Genomic DNA, 20,773 nt, shown 5'->3' with positions numbered 1-20,773 from the left:
GAGGCTCAGGGGTGACCTTATCACTCTCTACATCTCCCTGAAGGGAGGTTGTAGACAGGCAGAGGTTGGTCTCTTCTCCCAGGCAAGCAGCACCAGAACAAGAGGACACAGTCTCAGGCTGTGCCAGGGGAGGTTCAGGCTGGAGGTCAGGAGGAAGTTTTACACAGAGAGAGTGATTGCCCATTGGAATGGGCTGCCTGGGGAGGTGGTGGAGTCACCATCACTGGAGGTGTTCAGGAGGAGACTTGACAGAGTGCTTGGTTACATGGGTTAGTTGATTGGGTGGTGTTGGATGATAGGTTGGATGTGATGATCTTGAAGGTCTCTTCCAACCTGGTTTATTCTATTCTATTCTATCCCTGGAGCTATTCAAGGTGAGGCTGGACAGGGCTCTGGGCAGCCTGATCTAGTGGAGGATGTCCCTGCTGAGTGCAGAGGGGGTTGGACTGGGTGAGCTTGGAGCTCCCTTCCCACCCAGCCCGCTCTGTGACGCTATGCTACAGCCTGGAAGGACTCACACCAGGACACATTGTGCCAAATTGTCAATCAGAAAACCAAAGGGCACAGAGCATGAAGCCTGTCCACACCTGAGCTGCACATCCTGCAGCAGCAGTTGCAATCCTGGAAAGGAATTGACTAGGAAAAAAATACAGGAGGCAGATTGCAGGGCTGTGAGAGCAGCAACCTGTGTGGATGAAAGAGTGCTGGAAAGAGACAGCTATGCTGTTCACACAGCATAAAGTCCCTCCTAGCCAGCACTGATCCTGTTGGTAGATCCTGCAGGGTCTGAGCCTGTGGGCCTGGAAGCTCTCTGCAGCAACCCTTGCCACTGAAGCACTGGGGTAGAGGCACCCCCTTCACCTTGCATTTGGGTTCAAGGTCACCACACAATGACACTGCAGACTTCAATCTGGTAAGCGATGAGCTGGAGAAGTGCAGGCCAGACCCCAGGAATCCCAGAGCTGAGTCTCAGGCTGGCTGCTTCCAGAGAGAGAGAGCCTAGCAAAGAAATGCCAGAGCACTTCCACCCTTACAGACCATGCATCCAACACCCATGCCATCCTCACCAGCTCTGCAGCTGCCCTTGGGCCCATGGTGCTTCCAGCCCAGGAAAGACCTGGGAGTGCCGGTGGGCAGCAAGCTCTGCATGGGGCAGCAAGGTGCTCTGATGGCCACTGGGATCCTGGGGGACATTCAGAAGAGTGTGTCCAGCAGAGCCAGGGAGGTTCTCCTTCCTCTCTGCTCTTCCACAGTGAGGCCAAACCTGGAATATTGCATCCAGCTCTTGGGCTCCCCAGTTCTACAGGGACAGGGATCTGCTGGAGAATGGAGGCTACAAGGATGCTGAAGGGACTGCAGCACTGCCTGGGGAGCAGAGGCTGAGAGCCCTGGGGCTGTTTAGTCTGGAGAGGAGAAGACTGAGAGGGATCTGATCAATGTCTATCGATAGCTGAGGGCTGGGGGTCAGGAAGGGAGAGGGACAGGGACAGCCTCTGCTCACTTGTGCCCTGGGATAGGACAAGGGGCAATGGACATAAACTCCAACATAGGAGGTTCCACCTCAACATGAGGAGGAACTTCATTGGAAGGGTCCCAGAGCCCTGGAGCAGGCTGCCCAGAGAGGTTGTGGAGTCTCCTTCTCTGGAGCCCTTCCAGCCCTGTCTGGATGTGTTCCTGTGTGCCCTGTGCTGGATTCTCTGGTCCTGCTCTGGCAGGGGGGTGGACTTGGAGATCTTCAGAGGTCCCTTCCAACCCCTAACATCCTGTGATCCTCTGATGCCTTCAGACCCCTGACAAGGTTCCTTCACTGTCTTCAGAAAGGTTGTCAGCTTACAGCTGCCACTGATGCTGTACCCTCCTTACCTTCTCTGCTGTGCTGGCTCTGAAGGCCCTGTCTTGCCTGCACAGACACAGCTCAGCACAAGCACAGCAAATCCAGGTGAAAGCTTACAGCTGGTGGCCTAGAGCCCCAGTGGAGTCAGCTACTCATGCTGAGCAAATAAAGCTAAGCAAACAGCCTACTAAATCCTGCAAGGTTGCTAACTCCCAGGGATCAGTTCTGTTTAAAACTTAACCTACAGAACTAGGATCCTTGAACAACCTGGAGGAAGGCAGATTCCATTTAGATGCTCTGCTGGTTCAATATCCACACTGGTCACAAAAGGGAACAGGGGAAATGCAGCACTCCCTCATCTAACCAGGTCTTACCTGCTAATAAACAGAAGCACCAGCACTGAGAGGAGAGCAGATGTTGCTGCTCTTCAGGCAAATAATGGCTTAGGATGCCCTGGTGAGAGCTCATCTTGAGTACTGCCTTCAGTTCTGGGCTCCCCAGTTCCAGAGGGACAGGGATCTGCTGGGGAGAGTCCAGCAGAGGGCAACGAGGATGTTTAGGGGCCTGGAGCACTGCCTGGAGGGGAGAGGCTGAGGGACCAGGGGCTTTAGTCTGGAGAGGAGAAGACTGAGAGGGGATTTAATAAATGGTTATCAATATCTGAGGGCTGGGGGTCAGGAGGGAGGGGACAGGCTCTGCTCTGCTGCACCCTGGGATAGCACAAGGAGCAATGGATGTAAGCTGCAGCACAGGAGGTTCCACCTCAACATGAGGAGGAACTTCTTTACTGTAAGGGTCCCAGAGCCCTGGAGCAGGCTGTCCAGAGAGGTTGTGGAGTCTCCTTCTCTGGATGGATCCAGGCCCATCTGGATGTGTTCCTCTGTGACCTGAGCTAGATTGTATGGCCCTGCTCTGGCAGGGGGTTGGACTGGATGATCTCTTTGGGTCCCTTCCAACCCCTGTGAGCCTGTGATTTACAAGCACTTCAGTGTGCTGCAGCTTACAGTAATTACTGATAACTGCACCAGGCCAAGGACAGACTGGCTGAATATTAAGTGACAGGTTTCAACAGAAGTCATTCAATCCCCAGCAGAGTAAGATGCTTGTAGCCAGTTGCTTTTCTTGCCTGTCCTGGCACCATCCAGCAGCTCAGCTCCAGGCAGCTGCTCACTCTCTCCCCTCAGTGGAAAAGGGAGAGAACAAGAAGGGCAAAACAAGAACACTCCTGGATTGAGATGAAGGCAGTGTACTAGGTAAAGCAAGAGCTGTGTGCAGGCACAATGAAACAAGGTCCTTGTTCACTGCTTCTCATCAGCAGGCAGATGCTTAGCCATTCCCAGGAAAGCAGAGCTGAGTCATGCCTAATGATTACTTGGGAAGACAAAAGCCCCAACTCCAAAGATTTGCCCTTCCACCTTCTTCCTCTAGCTTTCATTGCTAAGCCCAGCATCATGTGCTGTGGGGCACCCCTTCAGTCAGTTTGGGTTGGTGGTCCTGGCTATGTCCCCCCCTGGTGCACCCACAGCCTGCCTGCACAGGATGAGCAGCGTTAGGAACATCAAAGCCTTGATGCTGTGCAAGCACTGTTTAGTAATAACTAAACCATCCCTGTGTTATCAACACTGCTCTGGTCACAAATGCAAACCACAGCACTCCAGCAGCTGCTGTGAAGAAAACAAACTCCACCCCAGGCAGATGCACTGCACTTGTACATGAGCTGGAGCAGGCTGCCCAGAGAGCCTGTGGGGTCTCCTTCACTGGGGACCTTCAAACCCCACCTGATGCACTCCTGGGTGGCCTGCTCTAGGTGGCCCTGCTCTGGCAGGGGGTGGTGGATGATCCTTTGGGATTCCTTCCAACCCCTGCCATTCTCTATGTGTGTGTGTGTGCAAGGGAAGTCCTCAGGCTAATGAACAGAGTCAGATGGAGTAGGAGTAGGGTCGACCAGACCAGGTTGGAAAAGACCTTCAAGATCATGGAGTCCAACCCCTCACCCAGCACCATCTGATCAACTCAACCATGGCACCAAGTGCCTCATCCAGGCTCTTCCTAAACACCTCCAGGGATGGTGACTCCACCACCTCCCTGGGCAGCACATCCCAATGGCCAATCTCTCTTGCTGGGAAGAACTTTCTCCTCACCTCCAGCCTAAACCTCCCCTGGCACAGCCTGAGACTGTGTCCTCTTGTTCTGATTCTGCTTGCCTGGGAGAAGAGACCAACCCCCACCTGGCTACAACCTCCCTTCAGGGAGTTGGAGAGAGCAAGAAGGTCTCCCCTGAGTCTCCTCTTCTCCAGGCTAAGCAACCCCAGCTCCCTCAGCCTCTCCTCACAGGGCTGTGCTCCAGACCCCTCCCCAGCTTTCTTGCCCTTCTCTGGACACCTTCCAGCAGCTCAACATCTTTCCTAAACTGAGGGGCCCAGAACTGGACACAGGACTCAAGGTGTGGCCTCAGCAGTGCTGAGCACAAGGCACAATGACCTCCCTGCTCCTGCTGGCCACACTGTTCCTGATGCAGGCCAGGATGCCATTGGCCTTCTTGGCCACCTGGGCACACTGCTGCCTCATGTTCAGCTGCTGTGATTCACTACCCCCAGGTCCCTCTCTGCCTGGCTGCTCTCAGCCACTCTGACCCCAGCCTGTAGCACTGCCTGGGGTTGCTGTGGCCAAAGTGCAGCACCTGCATCACCCTCAGTCATCTTGAGAGATGTTACATCAGTTCTCCAGAGAACAGGGAATATCCATCAAGCTGGCAAGACAGATTTCAAAGATCACACCATGTACACCAACCCAGCCCCTGAAGGACAGCAGGGCTGTGAATCCTGCACTCCTCCAGGACATCAAGCATGCCATGCTGTGAAACCATACAGCCCAGTGACTGAGCAGCTGTTAGATACTTCATGGTGAACAAGCAGATGAGTAGTTTGGAGTTCAGACTCACAGGATGTTAGGGAGTGGAAGGGACCTCTGGAGATCTTTGAGTCCACACCCCCACACCCCCCCCCACCAGAGCAGGACCAGAGAATCCAGCACAGCTCACACAGGAACACATCCAGACAGGGCTGGAAAGGCTCCAGAGAAGGAGACTCCACAGCCTCTCTGGGCAGCCTGCTCCAGGGCTCTGGGACCCTTCCAATAAAGAAGTTTTTCCTCATGCTGAGGTGGAACCTTCTGTGTTGCAGTTTCCACCCTATGCCTCTTGTCCTATCCTAAGGCACAACTGAGCAGAGGCTGTCCCTGTCCCTTCCTTCCTGACTCCCAGCCCTCAGATATTGATAGACATTGATCAGATTCCCTCTCAGTCTTCTCCTCTCCAGACTAAACAGCCCCAGGGCTCTCAGCCTCTCCTCCCCAGGCAGTGCTCCAGTCCCTGAATCACCCTTGCAGCCCTCCATTGGACTCTCTCCAGCAGATCCCTGTCCCTGTAGAACTGGGGAGCCCAGAGCTGGATGCAATATTCCAGACGAGATCTCACCAGGGCAGAGCAGAGGGGGAGGAGACCCTCCCTGGATCTGCTGGACACACTCCTCTGGATGCACCCCAGGATCCCATTGGCCTTCCTGCCCACCAGGGCACATTGCTGTCCCATGCAGAGCTTGCTGCCCACCAGCACCCCCAGGTCTTTTTCCAGGGGGCTGCTCTCTGGGAGATCAGCTCCTAACCTCTACAGGTGCAGTTTATTGTTTCAGCCTTAGGTTGCTTTCACCTGTGCACACTGAAAAAAAAGCAAACCCCCAAGCCTGGATCCTCCCTCCCTGCTGATGGCATTCCCACAGAGTTAGCAGCAGGAACTGGATTTGAAGCTGTGCTGTTCAAGCCTTACAGCTGAGCAGGTCTGATGGGGTGGCAGAGGATGAGGCCTATGAAGTGCATTTGTTGCAAGCTAGCAAGAGGAGCTGTTAATGAGCCCTGAGTTCTGCAATTCACACAGGTTTGCTACTGGTAAGATACTGTCCCCCCTCCACCACCCCATCTCCTGAACAGCCTCTGCTACAGGAAAACTGCTGTTACTTGCCCTGACCTACTTTGAAGCTCAGCAACAGCTGCCTGAGTGTGGGGGATTAGACAAAGGAAGCAGCTCTCACCCAGCTCTGCTGAGCAACATCTTCTCCCTCTTGAACCACACTGCAGCTGCTCAGCAGAAGGGTTACAGAACCAGCCTCCAACCAGTAGAAGAGGAAATTGTTCTCAACTGTCATAACTTCAGTGGATGGTACTTTCTCCTCTACTTGTCAGCAGCTTCACAACTGCTACTAAAGAGGATGTCCATGGTCTTACAGCCAGCTCATTTTGCACAAGCCTGCCTGCAGTTTCAGTTCTGGGCCCCTCAGTTTAGGAAGGAGGTTGACTTGCTGGAAGGTGTCCAGAGAAGGGCAACGAAGTTGGTGAGGGGTCTGGAGCACAGCCCTGTGAGGAGAGGCTGAGGGAGCTGGGGTTGCTTAGCCTGGAGAAGAAGAGGCTCAGGGGAGACCTTCTTGCTCTCTACAACTCCCTGAAGGGAGGTTGTAGACAGGTAGAGGTTGGTCTCTTCTCCCAGGCAGCCAGCACCAGAACAAGAGGACACAGTCTCAAGCTGTGCCAGGGGAGGTTTAGGCTGGAGGTTAGGAAGAAGTTCTACACAGAGAGAGTGATTGCCCATTGGAATGGGCTGCCTGGGGAGGTGGTGGAGTCACCATCACTGGAGGTGTTCAGGAGGAGACTTGATGAGGTGGTTGGTGAACTGGTTTAGTTGATTAGGTGGTGTTGGATTGGTTGATGGGTTGGACACAATGATCTTGAAGGTCTCTTCCAACCTGGTCTACTCTACCCTATTCAAGCTCATAGAAAGCAAAGGCCAAACAGCAGGCTTACACATTCACTGATCTGTGAGCACAGCCAGAGCACAGGGCAGCACATTCCCTCAGTGAAAGCTGGTGAGAGGCTGCTGAATGCCTCACCAAGTTACTGAGTTCATGTGCCCTAACAACCGAGGGAGACAGCCAGGAATACCAAGGCAGGTAAAGCCCAATCATCCCAGGACTCCCAGAAGCTGCACAACGGCAAACAGAGTGACTAACAACGTTTGGGATGTCCATGGTTGTTGTTAGATGCCTAAGCAATACTGTCATGGACTCTTTCCCCTTTGCTAAGACTTTACATATTGCAACTGCACAAGACCCAGCCTCAAGTGAAAGTGCAGAATTGGTCTGTTTTCTTGGGGTATTTTCTGCTAGAAATGAAGGCAGCAGAGCAGAGGCCAGGTACCAGCAGGCAAGCATGCAGTCAAACATCAGGATAGGAGGCAGAACAGACAAAGGAGAAGAACTGTGGACAGGAAAAGATTAGAGAAGCTTTCATCCCAAAGGCCATGCTTTTGTTTCACATGTCACAGAATCACAGATACATTCAAGCTGGAAAAGCCCCTCAGGATCACCAAGTCCAACCCAGAGCTCTACTCTGCAAGGCTCACCCCTAAGTCATAGCCCCAAGCACCACAGCCAAACCACCCTGAAACACATCCAGGCTTGGGGACTCCACCACCTCCCTGGGCAGCACATTCCAAGGCCTGACCACTCTTGATGGGAACAAATTCTTCCTACTGTCCAGTCTGACCCTGCCCTGCTGCAGTTTGAGGCTGTTCCCTCTTGTTCTATCACTACCTGTGAGAGGAGACCAGCACCAAGCTCTCCACAGCCTCCTTTCAGGTAGTTGTAGAGAGCCAGAAGGTCTCCCCTCAGCCTCCTGTTTGGCACACTAACCATCCCCAGCTCCTTAAGTTGCTCTGCATAAGATTTATTCCCCAGGGCCTTCACAACTTCCTTGCCCTGCTCTGCACTACAGCTACATTTGCCTAGCTGCCCTCACTGGGCTGCTGAGAGTGCACCGGGGTATATAAAACTTGTCCAGCTTAGAAGGCAGCTGCCCATTGCCCTGTTCGTGTGTGCACTGCTAGCAACAAAAACAAACAGCAAATCCAGAGCCCCTCCTCCTTCTGCACACTTGTCACAAGTATGTTAGACAAAACCTCCAAACAAAACCAAACCCAACCCTCCACACCTCCAGGAGCGAGCAGCCCAAGTTAGCTGGGGTTAGTTCACATATAGACACCACGTCTGTATCTCTCTTGATCTCCCCTGGCTTGTTTCACAGGGAGAAAAAGCAACCCAAATCTGCCTGTTCAAAACTTCAAGTAGACATCATCATGTTCAGTCACCCTACTCCTTCAAGCAGAGATTCCCTTGCTTCCTCCTAACAACTTTTCAGCTGCAAGGAACAGGTTAAAACATTTGGGGCCATTAGGCAACCTCGGCTTTTCGAGAAGACGCACATCCTGCTTAGTAACTTCAGGCACTTTTACCGAATTTCAGCCCCGGCCCCGGCCAGATGTCAGCGTCAGGCGTTTCCTGGCAGCCATCACAGGGCCAGCCTCATCCTGCGGCATTTACAACTCCGGCTGAAGTTCAGGCAGCTGAGTGCTGCGCGCAGCCGCTCCGACAACGCACAGCCCGCACCGACCGCGACCACAGCCCCCAAACCGTACAAAAGCACCGCGCCTCAACTGAGCGGCGCAAGAAGGGGCTCAGCATCAGCGCCTCGGAGGGGCTGAGGACAACCACCGCCGGCTGCGATGGCTCGGAGGGGGCTCCCGTCCGCCGCCACCCCGCTGCCGCTCCAGGCAGCTCCCTGCGCTTCGGACGGGCGCTTCGCGACGCCAGCTCCTCGGCCAGAGGCGCTGCCCGCCGGGACCGCCTACGGACGGGGGGCAAGGGCAGGAACAAGGCAGGCTGGAGGCGTTTGCCCCGTGGCCCCTCGCTGCTCCCCGCTCCACAGAGCGCGGGACGGGCCCGGGCTCGGGCCCCGGCCGGGAGCACCGCACCCCTCGCCCGACGATCCCCTTCCCAGCAGAGTGAGACCACGCTGAGCCCCGCAGCACTCCAGCGGAGAAGCCGCTCCCCGCTCCCAACTTCCTAGCCGCCTCCGGCCCGTCGGCTCCTCGCCGCTGCTCGGTCGCCGGGTGGCACCTCCTTAGGCGGGACCCTCTCGTGGCACCCCCCTCCCAGCCCTGGCACAGCGGCGGTCAGCGGCTGCCGTCGGTGCGAAACACCGAAGGAAGCGGGAAGCCGCCTGCCCGGCCGGCTAGGGGCACAGCGGGGACGCCAGCGGCCCCCGCCCGGCCCCGCCGCTTGCCGGCCCGCGCCACCGAGCTCTCACCTGGGAACAGATGAAGGGAGGCGCGGCGCCAAGCAGCAGCCGCAGGGCCCCGCCGGCCGGCGCGATGGGGAAGGCGAGGAGCAGCAGCAGGAGCTGCGGCCCCGCGCCCGCCATGGCCCTGCCGCCAGGAGCTCAGCTTCCGGGCTCGGACCTGGGCGCGGGGCGGTGCCGGCCCTCACCTGAGGAGGGGCCGCTGCGGCGGGGCGGGACCAGCAGCGGGCACGGCGCCAAGAGCGGGCACGGCGCCGTCGGGGTGGTTGTTTCGCCCGGGAAGCAGAGACCGTGAGGAAGGGGCGGAGCTGCTCTGGCGGCGAGCCGCGGGGCTGGGAGCGGGCGGCGACCTTCCCGTGTCGCTCCGGCGTGCCCCTGGTGCCTCTCGGCAGCAAGTGCGGCCCCGAGAGAGCCAACTCTGTGGGCAAAGCCAAAACTAGTTTTACCGGAGCCTGGCTTCGCGGTCACTAATAAATGGAGGTCTGCGCTCGCATCCTCCTCCTCTAGCCTTGGGTAAATACCGAGGTGAATACCCCTACATCAGCAGTTACCCAGTGAAAAGCAGCATGCTGTAATTTTCCCGTCGTGGGGCTGTTCTAAATTCACCAGATAGCAGAGAGCTGTGCGAGCCTTTCCCTTGTTCCTGTCGCCCACAGCGTTTCAGCTGCCTCTCTGGTTTCACGCTGCTCCTCAGGCTGCAGCACACCCAAAGCCACCTTGCACTCTCTGTTTTGTTTTTGCTGTGGTTTTCACACCAAGCTGTAGCCCAGTCCTAGGGTAGCTCACCCTGGTTTCCAGCTCAGTCATCCTTTCAACAAAGCTGAACCATTTGCTGGGCATTCAGCTGAGAGCAGAATGGTTACATCTTGCTTTGTGGTGGCCAAGGTCTAGCTGATGGCTGCTCTGTGCCTCAATCAGGCTATCTGCAGATGACACCAAGCTGAGTGGTGCTATCAATATGCCAGAGCAACAGGATGGCATCCAGAGGGACCTGAACCTCATGAGGTTCAACAAGAGCAAGCACAGGGTTCTGCGCCTGGGCCAGACCAATCCTCACTATCAACACAGACTGGGAGAGGAGGGGATAGAAAGCAGCCCTGAGGAAATGGACTTGGGGGTGCTGATAGATGAGAAGCTGGACAGGAGCAGGCAGAGTGAGCTTGCAGCACAGAAGGGAATCACATCCTGGGCTGCATAAAAAGCAGCATAGCCAGCAGGTCCACAGAGGTGATTCTGCCACTTTGCTCTGCTGAGACCTCACCTGGACTACTGCATCCAGGCCTGGAGCCCTCAATATAGGAAGGACAAGGACCTGATGGAGCAGGTCAAGAGGAGTGCCAGGAAAATGATCATGGGTTTGGAGTAGCTCTGATATGAGGACAGACTGAAGTGGCTGGGAGTGTTAGGCCTGATGAGAAGGAGACCTAATAGCAGCCTGCCAGTACCTGAAGGGGGCTACAAGAAGGATGGAGAGAGACTGTTTGCAAGGGTCTGTGGTGACAGAATGAGGGGCAATGGATTCAGACTAGAGAAGAGCAGATTTAGATTGGATGTTAAGAACAAGTTCTTTACCATGAGGGTGATAGATCACTGGAACAGGTTGCCCAGGGAGATGGTTGGGGCCCCATCCCTGGAATTATTCAGGGTGAAGCTGGACAGGGCTCTGGATCTAGTAGAGGACATCCCTACTGACTGCAGGGGGGTTGGACTGGATGAACTTTGGAGGTCCCTTCCAACCCAGAGCATTCTGTGATTCTATAATGAGGTTTCTGGTGATCATTCTGCCAATCCAACACCTCATGGTGATGCCATCCCCAGGTTTTAGTCACCTCTTGGGTTTTGCCATTTGGTTACACTGCTAATGAACAGCAGCAGCAAAGCCTGAAGCTTGGACTTCTGTGTGCAAGTCAGGCAAAAGAACAACCACAAACAAGGAGCTGGAGAAAAACCTTCTTTTGGTTTTAGACACTTTTTGCTCAATCTTATCCCAGTGCACCCGGACTAAGTTGTGGCAGTTTTAGGCTATGCCTTTAAAATTTTCCCCAGATCTTGAACAGAAAGTAGTGAAATGTAAATAAATCACTCTTGGGTGTAGAAAGGAAAGCAAAGATGGTTCTAAACAACCCCATTGAAGAGATATCTGCCATAAGATTTACTTCCCAAAACAATTTCGCTCTCTTCTCACTTCTTGCTTGACCCTGGCTGCACTGTTTTGGCTGAGTCTAACTTCTCTGCTCCTTTCTCTTCTCCCTTTTGTCCAGGGGGTAAGGGGGAGGCAAGGAGGGAGAAGCTATTAGCTTCCCCTGGTCTTTGGCCAGGGGGGGTTCTTGTGCTGTTAATCAATGGTAAATCCCTGTAAATGCTGTACCTCCTGGGTGTTTGATACATATCCCTTGCAGTCCATGGTAGATTGTAGTGTTGCATTTGTCTTTTTGTTGCATACACTTGGTAAAAAAAGAATCCTGTGGTGAAAATGTTAAGTGTGTGGTTGTGGACGAGTCACCCTTTGGACATGATGACATAGCAGCATTCCTGCTGTGACGACAATACGGAGAGCAGTTGGATTTCCTAAGTCACTGTTTAACAGGATGGGCTGTGACTGTCCCAGACAGCTCTGCAGCCCGGTGAATAGACAACAGAGCCCATGAGCAGCAGTGGCACTGACACAGGGAAATACAGGGCTGCAGGAAGCTGTCTTGTTTTTCAGACACTACTGAGAGAATCAGAGAATCACAGAATGTTAGGGGTTGGAAGGGCCCTCAAACGATCATCCAGTCCAACCCCCTGCCAGAGCACAGGAACACATCCAGGCAGGTCTTGTGAGGGGTCTGGAGCACAGCCCTATGAGGAGAGGCTGAGGGGGCTGGGGTTGCTTAGCCTGGAGAAGAGGAGGCTCAGAGGAGGCCTTATTGCTCTCTACAGCTACCTGAAGGGAGGTTGTAGCCTGGTGGGGGTTGGTCTCTTCTCCCAGGCAACCAGCAGCAGAACAAGAGGACACAGTCTCAAGCTGTGCCAGGGGAGGTTTAGGCTGGAGGTTAGGAAGAAGTTCTTCACAGAAAGAGAGATTGGCCATTGGAATGTGCTGCCCAGGGAGGTGGTGGAGTCACCATCCCTGGAGGTGTTTAAAGAGAGCCTAGATGAAGCACTTGGTGCCATGGTTTAGTTGATCAGATGGTGTTGGGTGATAGGTTGGACTTGATGATCTCAAAGGTCTTTTCCAACCTGGTTAATTCTATTCTATTCTATTCTATTCTATTCTATTCTATTCTATTCTATTCTATTCTATTCTATTCTATTCTATTCTATTCTATTCTATTCTATTCTATCGTAATCTCCAGAGAGGGAGACTCCACAATCCCCCTGGGCAGCCTGTTCCAGGGTTCTGTCACCCTCACAGGGAGCCAAGAGCACCAATAGCATCCTGGCCTACATCAGGAACAGTGTGGCCAGCAGGAGCAGGGAGGTCATTCTGCCCCTGTACACTGCACTGGTTAGGCCACACCTTGAGTCCTGTTCTGGGTCCCTCAGTTTAGGAAGGAGGTTGACTTGCTGGAAGGTGTCCAGAGAAGGCCAACAAAGGTGGGGAGGGGTCTGGAGCACAGCCCTGTGAGGAGAGGCTGAGGGAGCTGGGGTTGCTTAGCCTGGAGAAGAGGAGACTCAGGGGTGAGCTTCTTGCTCTCTACAACTCCCTGAAGGGAGGTTGTGGACAGGCAGAGGTTGGTCTCTTCTCCCAGGCAAGCAGCGCCAGAACAAGAGGACACAGTCTCAGGCTGTGCCAGGGGAGGTTTAGGCTGGAGGTTAGGAGGAAGTTTTACACAGAGAGAGTGATTGCCCATTGGAATGTGCTGCCTGGGGAGTTGGTGGAGTCACCATCACTGGAGGTGTTCAGGAGGAGACTTGATGGGGTGCTTGGTGCCATGGGTTAGTTGTTTAGGTGGTGTTGGATTGGTTGATAGGTTGGACTTGATGATCTTGAAGGTCTCTTCCAACCTGGTCTGGTCTATTCTATTCTATTCTATTCTATTCTACTCTACTTCTATTCTATTCTATTCTATTCTATTCTATTCTATTCTATTCTATTCTATTCTATTCTATTCTATTCTATTCTATTCTATTCTATTCTATTCTATTTTCCTCCTGTTCCCATGGGACTTCCTATGCCTCAGCTTCCACCACTGCCTCTTGTGCTGCCATTGGGCATCCCCCAGCAGAGCCTGGCTCCAGCCTCTGGGCACTCACCCTGCACATCTTTATCAACATGAAGGAGGTCAGCCCTCGGTCTCCTCCTTTCCAAGCTAAAGAGCCCTCAGCCTCTCCTCCTGAGGAAGATGTTTCTTCCACTGCCTTCATCATCTCAGTGGCATCGGTGGCGCCGAGCAGCAGCGAGCACAGCGGGGAGGGGCAGTGCTGATGAGATTTACGATATCCAACGAACCTGGGCATTGTTTAGAAATTTATTAGCAATTTTAAAATAACATCATTCCTTAGATAAAAATGCAATCTTACAGGAATATACATTTGTCCCACACAGAGGTGACCCCTGTAGCTCCACTGTCGGGCCACTTGCTCTCACTTTCCTTCGGTCGAGTTTAAAACGTGCGAGAGGGCAAGACGGACTCTGGCACTGAGGACAGGCTTACAGGACGGTTACAAACTGTACAGCATTATTTACAAAAGCAGTTCTGTGGCTTCATGAAAACTAGATAGAAAATCCTGGAAGAGGAGGCAAAGAATCGAGATGGGGAAGGGCTCGGTTGGGGCGGAGGAGCAAGGGAGGGCTGGGGAGGTGGGCAGGGAGCATAGGGAAGAGTGGGGCAGAGGAGGTTTATATCTGGACTAATTTATGCTTTAGAGAGGTCATTTTACAGCTCTGGGCAATTCGAATGAAGGCAAAACACTTATATTTATCGACATTTATAGCTGATGATTGGAGCAGGAAATGGTGCTGCAGGGCCTGAACTTAAGAGGTGCTGAGGAACCCCATCTTCCCTGAAGTCACTGGGAAACATTAGGTACGCAGTACCCTGCCGGGCCAGACCCAAACAGATGCAGGCCAGATACAGTACCCCCACAGACCTTCAACTGTCTTGATCCTGCTGTGCTCAGTCATTGGTGCTGATGTGAATTCAGACTGAGGGGGAGATCAGCTCTTAAATTACACTTCCACCCCTGACCCTGGACTAGATGCCAACCGCTTCCTGCCGGAATTCACCCAAAGCCACGTACCCCTCGCTCTGACCAAGTGGCAATTGTTTGGAGGGAGATTTCATCATTTGGGACTGATTTTTAAGGCAGTTTCAAAAGTGTGTGTGATGCAGCAATGGTTTTTTATTCAAAGAGATATTTACAATCTCACTCCTCCTCCTCCTTCTCTGAAATCTTCCTGCATTCAAACTGTCAAGACTGAACCAGCCTGAACGGATCACTTCTGTGAGCAATCACAGAGTTGATGATGTTTAGGTAGTATTGGCTGCCAGTCTGCCTGGGTTCTTGAGATGGGTGCAGACTGGCTTAGGATGCTTAAAATACTGAAAGAAACACAGCCTAAGGTGGGGATTTCATTATCTGAACGATGAGGGTAATGAATGGTGTCTGAGTCTGAGAGACCATCTTGAACTGGAAGATGCTTTTGAACACCGGTAGCAAAATCTATTGTGTGGAGCGGCACTGCCCTTGCCTGGGCTTGCCCCTGCTCCACTGGTCCTAGGATGCAGCTGCTAACCCTGGCCTGATGTAAGGGCTGGGGAGAGCATTGCGAAGGAGTGGAGGCTCTCTGTGTGCAAAAACCAACAACGTGGAGATGAGCTCTTGATCGTGTCCTTTGTAACGCAAATGAAGATTCCCCCATGACATCAGACATTGGTGATGCTCCTCTCGATTAGCCCTTTAGAAAGGGTCTTGATTAAGTTGCCTATTTGCCTCCTGCCGCTTGACATCTCTGCCATCCAGGACTGGTAGCTTTGACACCAGCCCTGGAAAAGCATTGTGCCTTTTCTTTCTGGCCCAGCTCCTGCAGACCATGCAGAGTACTGCAGCATGTCTCAGGTGGCAGTAGACACCTACATTTGGGCAACTGAGCCCTGTCTTGTGCCCCTAGGTTGGGGCTACTTTTCATGCTCAACTGTTAACAGTTGAGTCAAGTGCCCTGTAAGGGGCAGGGGAAGAATGGAGAAGTTAAGTAGAACACAAAAGGTTATATTAGAATCATGGAATTGCAGAATTGTTAGGGTTGGAAGGGACCTCAAGTATCAGCCAGTTCCAACCCCCCTGCCACATTTCACACTACAGCAGGTTGCTCACAGCCACATCCAGCCTGGCATTAAAAACCTCCAGGAATGAGGCTTCCACCACCTCCCTGGGCAACCTGTGCCAGGCTCTCACCACCCTCATGGGGAACAACTTCTTCCTAACATCCAATCTGAATCTACCCATTTCTACTGGAAGAGATGGAAGAGGGTTTGGTAGTGTGTGTGGTTGGTTGGTTTTGGTTTTTATTCTGATGACTTATTTGAAAGCAATTGGAGCTCAGTCTGTCTTCAGTACAGGACAGATCTCTCGGCTGTGCTTCTGGCCTTACCCGCTCCATCTCAGGGCACTATAGCAGCAAGGCCATAGTGGTTTCAGCTGTCCAGAAACAAAGCAGCAACAGAGAGCAAAGATCCACAGATGGAGGTCCCATGGGAAGCCTTCTGGGCTAGGGCCTTGCTAACCCAGAATAAGACTTTAAAAACTTTGCAACCTTAAAAGGAGGACAAAAAGCAACTCTGTACAGCTATGGAGAGTTATATCTCTTAGGCTTTTTTGAAGAAGAAAGCAAATGGAGGCAAGCTAATCAAATTTACCTGGGCCCAGTTCTGTTTTCCATGCTCTTTGTATCAATATGACTTTCTTGGCCTTCAATGTTGTGTTAGCATGATGGGAACTGAGGATTTTGATGGCCTGGGATATTTTCTTCATATGCACTACAGTTTTCATTATGGGAGCTGATAAAAACCTCAACACTACCAGAAATTGCTCATTTTATCAACCTTGTTGAGCTCCAGATTCCCAGTTTGGTGTTCCTCTCCCCCACCCTGCCCCTGCCCCGGAGGAGATCACAAGGGTACCGCGCAGACATCCTAGGAGACTCAGTTCTGCCGCGACAGGACCTGCTTCTCTTCAGCTCACTGGACCAACAGCTTGGGGTTTCTCACCTACACCTATGAAGCAAGGCCTCCAGCGTCACCCAGGAGAGAGGTGAACAACCCCAGGGAGCTGCGGCGCCGTCACCTCGCCCGGCGGTGCCTGCGCGCGGCGGCGCCTACGCCGCACACAGCGACCTGAAACTCTCAGGCAGAAAAGACACAGGAGCCTGGCTGAGACCCATACAACTGTTATATTGGCGTCAGTCTAAAGAAAGCAATGATACATTGCTTTGGAAATTATCAAGAAATGTAAAAAAAATGCATTTGCCCTTTTTTTGTTGTTGTTTGTCGTCGTCGTCGTCGTCATCTTTGTTGTAGTCCTCAGGGGCAGGGTTCTGAGTCAGAAAACAAAGCAGAAATAGATGCAGTTCTGTACATGGAGCCTCTCTGGCTGTCCCTCCACGCTGGGGTGCGGTGGGCAGGGTAATAAAACAGGTGGGACCCCCGCAGTAGCAGCAGCATCTCCACACCGTCCTCGTTCAGCTGAAGAGGCAGATGATGCAGAGAAGGTCTGTGGATGACGGAACTCCAGCCGTGGACCAATGGGTTCCACTTTCTTCCCCATCACCTCAGCCACACAGAAATAAGGACCAAAAAAAAGAGATGCACCTGGTGTGGCTGAGCCCAGTACCAGCTGGAACAATGAGCAGGAGTGATGCAGGGAGGAGGTTTGTTGTTTTATAAGAAATGTCTTTAGTCTCGTAGTGTACTCTGACAAGTCAAGGCTGCCCAGAGGCAAACAGCAAATATTTTTCCTCATTCTTTCCTTCCATGCTGCTCCTCAGCCATCACTTCCTCCCAAGCTCCCGTCCACAGCACAGTGATTGTACCCACCATCCACTTCCACACCGAAAAGAAGGCCACTCCAGGAACCAAACCTTCCCCCAGCCTTCCCACCATTCCCCAGACTCCACCTCAGCCCAAAGGAGGCAGTAGCTCTTTGCTCAGGCCTGTCACAATGTGCACATTGGAAGTACCTCAAATGAAACCAAAACCCCACAAATGAACTAAAATGCTGCCCTCCCAGAAAGAGAGATTTGCACAGCTGGCACCAGCTATTGCTGCTTTTAACACTCATTCCTCAAGCCACAGAAGTCACCTGTGCTCTCTGCTAGCCATCTGTGTTCCACTCTGCAGGAACTAAGAGGTCTTCCAGCAGAGGGTGGGGGTTTTCCCATGCCACCAGTAGGCTCTGACCCCCGAGGGCACTGCAGCTTTCACTGGGAACGTGCAGGGCATAAACCTTTCCTCCACTTCCCTTCCCATCAAGGAAACGCCTAAAAGATGGCACGGGCTGTCAAGCATCCGAAATGCCACTGCCACCGCTAAGTTAGAGCAGTCCTTTGTTTCTCAGCAGAGAACACCTCTGGCAGGCTCAGATGAAGAAAATGAGCCCAGGAGACCTTGCACTGATTTCCTTTTCAGAAACAGGCAGACACAGCATTATTTCCTCACAAGTAGCTCTGGAGCACAGCAGCACTTGCAGCAGCGAGCGCTCCAAAGGAGACACGCCTGTGCGCTTATCGGGATACACGCAGGAGGGATGGAAAAGATGAGGCAGACTGACATCAGCTGCTTACTTTCTCCAGGGAAGTCCTGAATTAGGACTCTGATGCCAGATGGTTGCATAATTGGGTTCAGATTTCTCTAGCTTAAAAAGATTGTGGTTTTCTCCCCACACCTCCCCCAAGATATCTCGAGCTGCTACTGGCTGGTTCAAAACAGCCGTGAGAGAAGTGCACTGTCAAAAATACCCTCTGCTATTTCTGCTTTGTGTCCCAGAGAATCAAGAAGGAAATCAAGGGCAGTTATAATGTGATCAATATATGCAATAAGTTATATTCTCAGACATCTGCAGAAGCTCCAGATTTGAATGAAAGTTCAGCTCTGAGTCAGACTACACCTCCTAGCTCAGCACTCATCTGCAGGTTTGGGAACCCTCTTGAGAAGGGAGTTAAAACCCAGCAGCTGTCTAGACAAAAATCAGTTGCATAAAATCTAACAACACCTGCTTGGTTTTTCAGCCTCTCTCGTGGGTTAGGGCCAAGTGTTGGTGTGAGTCAACTCAGGAGAGGTTCAAGTTCACTAACAGGGAAATGCTGTGCCATCAGATGTTTTGTGACTTAGAGTCTAACCCATTCGCTGAAGGCTGGGAAGAGGAATGAGACCGTGCTTGGGAACATGGAAAAAGAAGCCACTTAACATCTGCACCTTGACCAGACCACAGCAGTTCTCCTAAGGAAGGATCCAGATTACCCTCTGCTTTCAGTCCAGACCAGAGTCAGTTAATTTTACTTTGCTGATGATGCTGCCTCTTAGAATCACAGAATGGTCTGGGTTGGAAGTGACCTCCAAAGATCATATCGTCCAACTCCCTCTGCACTCAGCAGGGACATCCTCCACTAGATCAGGTTGCCCAGAGCCCTGTCCAGCCTCACCTTGAACATCTCCAGGGATGGGGCCATAAACACCTCCCTGGGCAACCTGTTCTGGTGTTCCACTACCCTCATGATGAAGAACCTGTTCCTCATCATCCAGTCTAAATCTGCTCTGCTCCAGTTTGAAGCCATTGCCCCTGGTCCTGTCCCTGTAAGCCTTTGCACACAGTCTCTCTCCATTCTTCTTGTAGGTACTGGAAGGCTGCTACTAGGTCTCCCTGGAGCCTTCTCTTCCCCAGGCTAATACCCCCAGCTCCCTCAGCCTGTCCTCATAGCAGAGCTGCTCCAACCCCCTGATTATTTTCATGGCTCTCCTCTGGACTTGCTCTTGCATTTGCTCATCCTAGAATCCTGCTGTAATTATTCAGGGTTAGCTATTTGATAGAAGAAATTTGAAAGCACATTTCCCCCTGCCGCCCCCCTACGCTCTTTGAATTGCTGGTGCCAGCTGAATATGTAGGATGTGTCTGCCAAATGGGCAGGGGGGTCTTGCCACCCTCGAGTGGGAGCGAGACCTTCAGAGGAACTGAGCAAAAAGGAAAGGGAAGAAAGCCTGAATAAAATGTCCCACCTTCAGGAAGAAAGCTTCTCTACCAGCAAAGCCATTGTGCATGGTCAAAGGGAGTGTGAGGAAGAGGGAGAATGAACACAAGATATGCAAAATCAGTCATGTTCCACCTGTCAGTGGGTTGCAGGATAGCTACTTACACCGGGGACACTTTGTTCGTTGTACGAATGAAAGAAAAGGGAAACAAACAAACAAAACAGAACCCCTTCCCCCAGCCACACGTAGAAAAGCAGCTCAAATCCCAAAGGTGAAGCTTGGCACATTCCAAATACAAAATGATCCACTTGACATGCAGCAAAATATACAAGAAATGACTTTTCCCCCTTTTCTTCCTTCCTTCCTTTTCTTCCTTCCTCTTTCTTTCTTTCTTTCTTTCTTTCTTTTTTCTTTCCTTTTCTTTTCTTTCTTTCTCTTTCTTTCCTTTCTTTCTTTCTTTCTTTCTTTCTTTCTTTCTTTCTTTCTTTCTTTCTTTCTTTCTTTCTTTCTTTCTTTCTTTCTTTCTTTCTTTCTTTCTTTCTTTCTTTCTTTCTTTCCTTTCTTTCTTTCTTTTCTTTCTTTCTTTCTTTCTTTTCCTTTCTTTCTTTTTTCTTTCCTTTCTTTCTTTCTTTCTTTCCTTTTCTTTTTTCTTTCTTTTTCTTTCTTTCTTTCTTTCCTTTCTTTCTTTTTCTTTCTTTCTTTCTTTCTTTCTTTCCTTTTCTTTTCTTTCTTTCTTTCTTTCCTTTTCTTTTCTTTCTTTCTTTCTTTCTTTCTTTCTTTCTTTCTTTCTTTCTTTCTTTCTTTCTTTCTTTCTTTTTCTTTCTTTCTTTCTTTCTTTTTCTTTCTTTCTTTCTTTTTCTTTCTTTCTTTTTCTTTCTTTCTTTTTCTTTCTCTCTCCTTCCTTCCTTCCTTCCTTCCTTCCTTCCTTCCTTCCTTCCTTCCTTCCTTCCTTCCTTCCTTCCTTCCTTCCTTCCTTCCTTCCTTCCTTCCTTCCTTCCTTCCTTCCTTCCTTCCTTCCTTCCTTCCTTCCTTCCTTCCTTCCTTCCTTCCTTCCCTTTCTTTCCTTCCTCTTTTATTTCTATTTTTGTTCTTTCCCCCCCTCCTTTTTTTTTTTCTTTTCTTTATTTTTTATCTTTTTTTTTTCTTATTTTCTTTTTTTCTTTTTTTTTTTTTTTTTGTAAAGAAACTTACTTGGTTATCTTCTGCTTGGCACAATTGCAATTCAGTCGTCTAAAAAAATAGTTGAAAAATACTGAAACTGACCTGAATTCAAGTATAACGGTTTCTTCAACAGAAACATCATCAATGCAAGAAAACATCACACAGACTATACTGAAGCGTTAACTCCTCCTGGTTGTGGTTTGTTTGTTGGGTTTTTATGGTTTCCCTCCCCACCCACCCACCCCCTGCCTCTTTTGTTTCTTTTTTTCACGACTATTTTTGTTGTTGGTGGTTGTCTCTATACAGCTTTAATGCCGACACAACTTCACGACTGTCTTGGAAAAATGAGTATTATTGCATTGTTTTTGCATATCTTGTGGAACAGAAAACGCAAAGAGTTACTGATTCCCCTTTCCAAAGCGGAGACAGT

General features: G+C 51.3%; 1 protein-coding gene across 2 annotated transcripts in view; it reads right to left on the bottom strand.

The window, feature by feature from the left end:
- IL17RA (interleukin 17 receptor A) overlaps positions 1-9,204 on the bottom strand; it is a 38,547-nt gene extending 29,343 nt beyond the window's left edge. For both annotated transcript variants that reach the window (XM_068141832.1, XM_068141833.1), the window contains exon 1: positions 9,026-9,204. In XM_068141832.1, the coding sequence (XP_067997933.1) occupies positions 9,026-9,139 (114 nt within the window). In that variant the 5' untranslated portion in view covers positions 9,140-9,204. The remainder of the gene's footprint in view (positions 1-9,025) is intronic.
- Between the last annotated feature and the right edge of the window lie 11,569 nt (positions 9,205-20,773).

Source organism: Melanerpes formicivorus, unplaced genomic scaffold (genome assembly GCF_026170545.1).
Source record: "Melanerpes formicivorus ecotype bairdi unplaced genomic scaffold, bMelFor1.0.p_v2 SCAF_8, whole genome shotgun sequence".
Taxonomy (NCBI): Eukaryota; Metazoa; Chordata; class Aves; order Piciformes; family Picidae; genus Melanerpes; species Melanerpes formicivorus.
The sequence above is the reverse complement of the archived record's forward strand: the minus strand, read 5'-3'. Positions and strand labels throughout refer to the sequence as shown.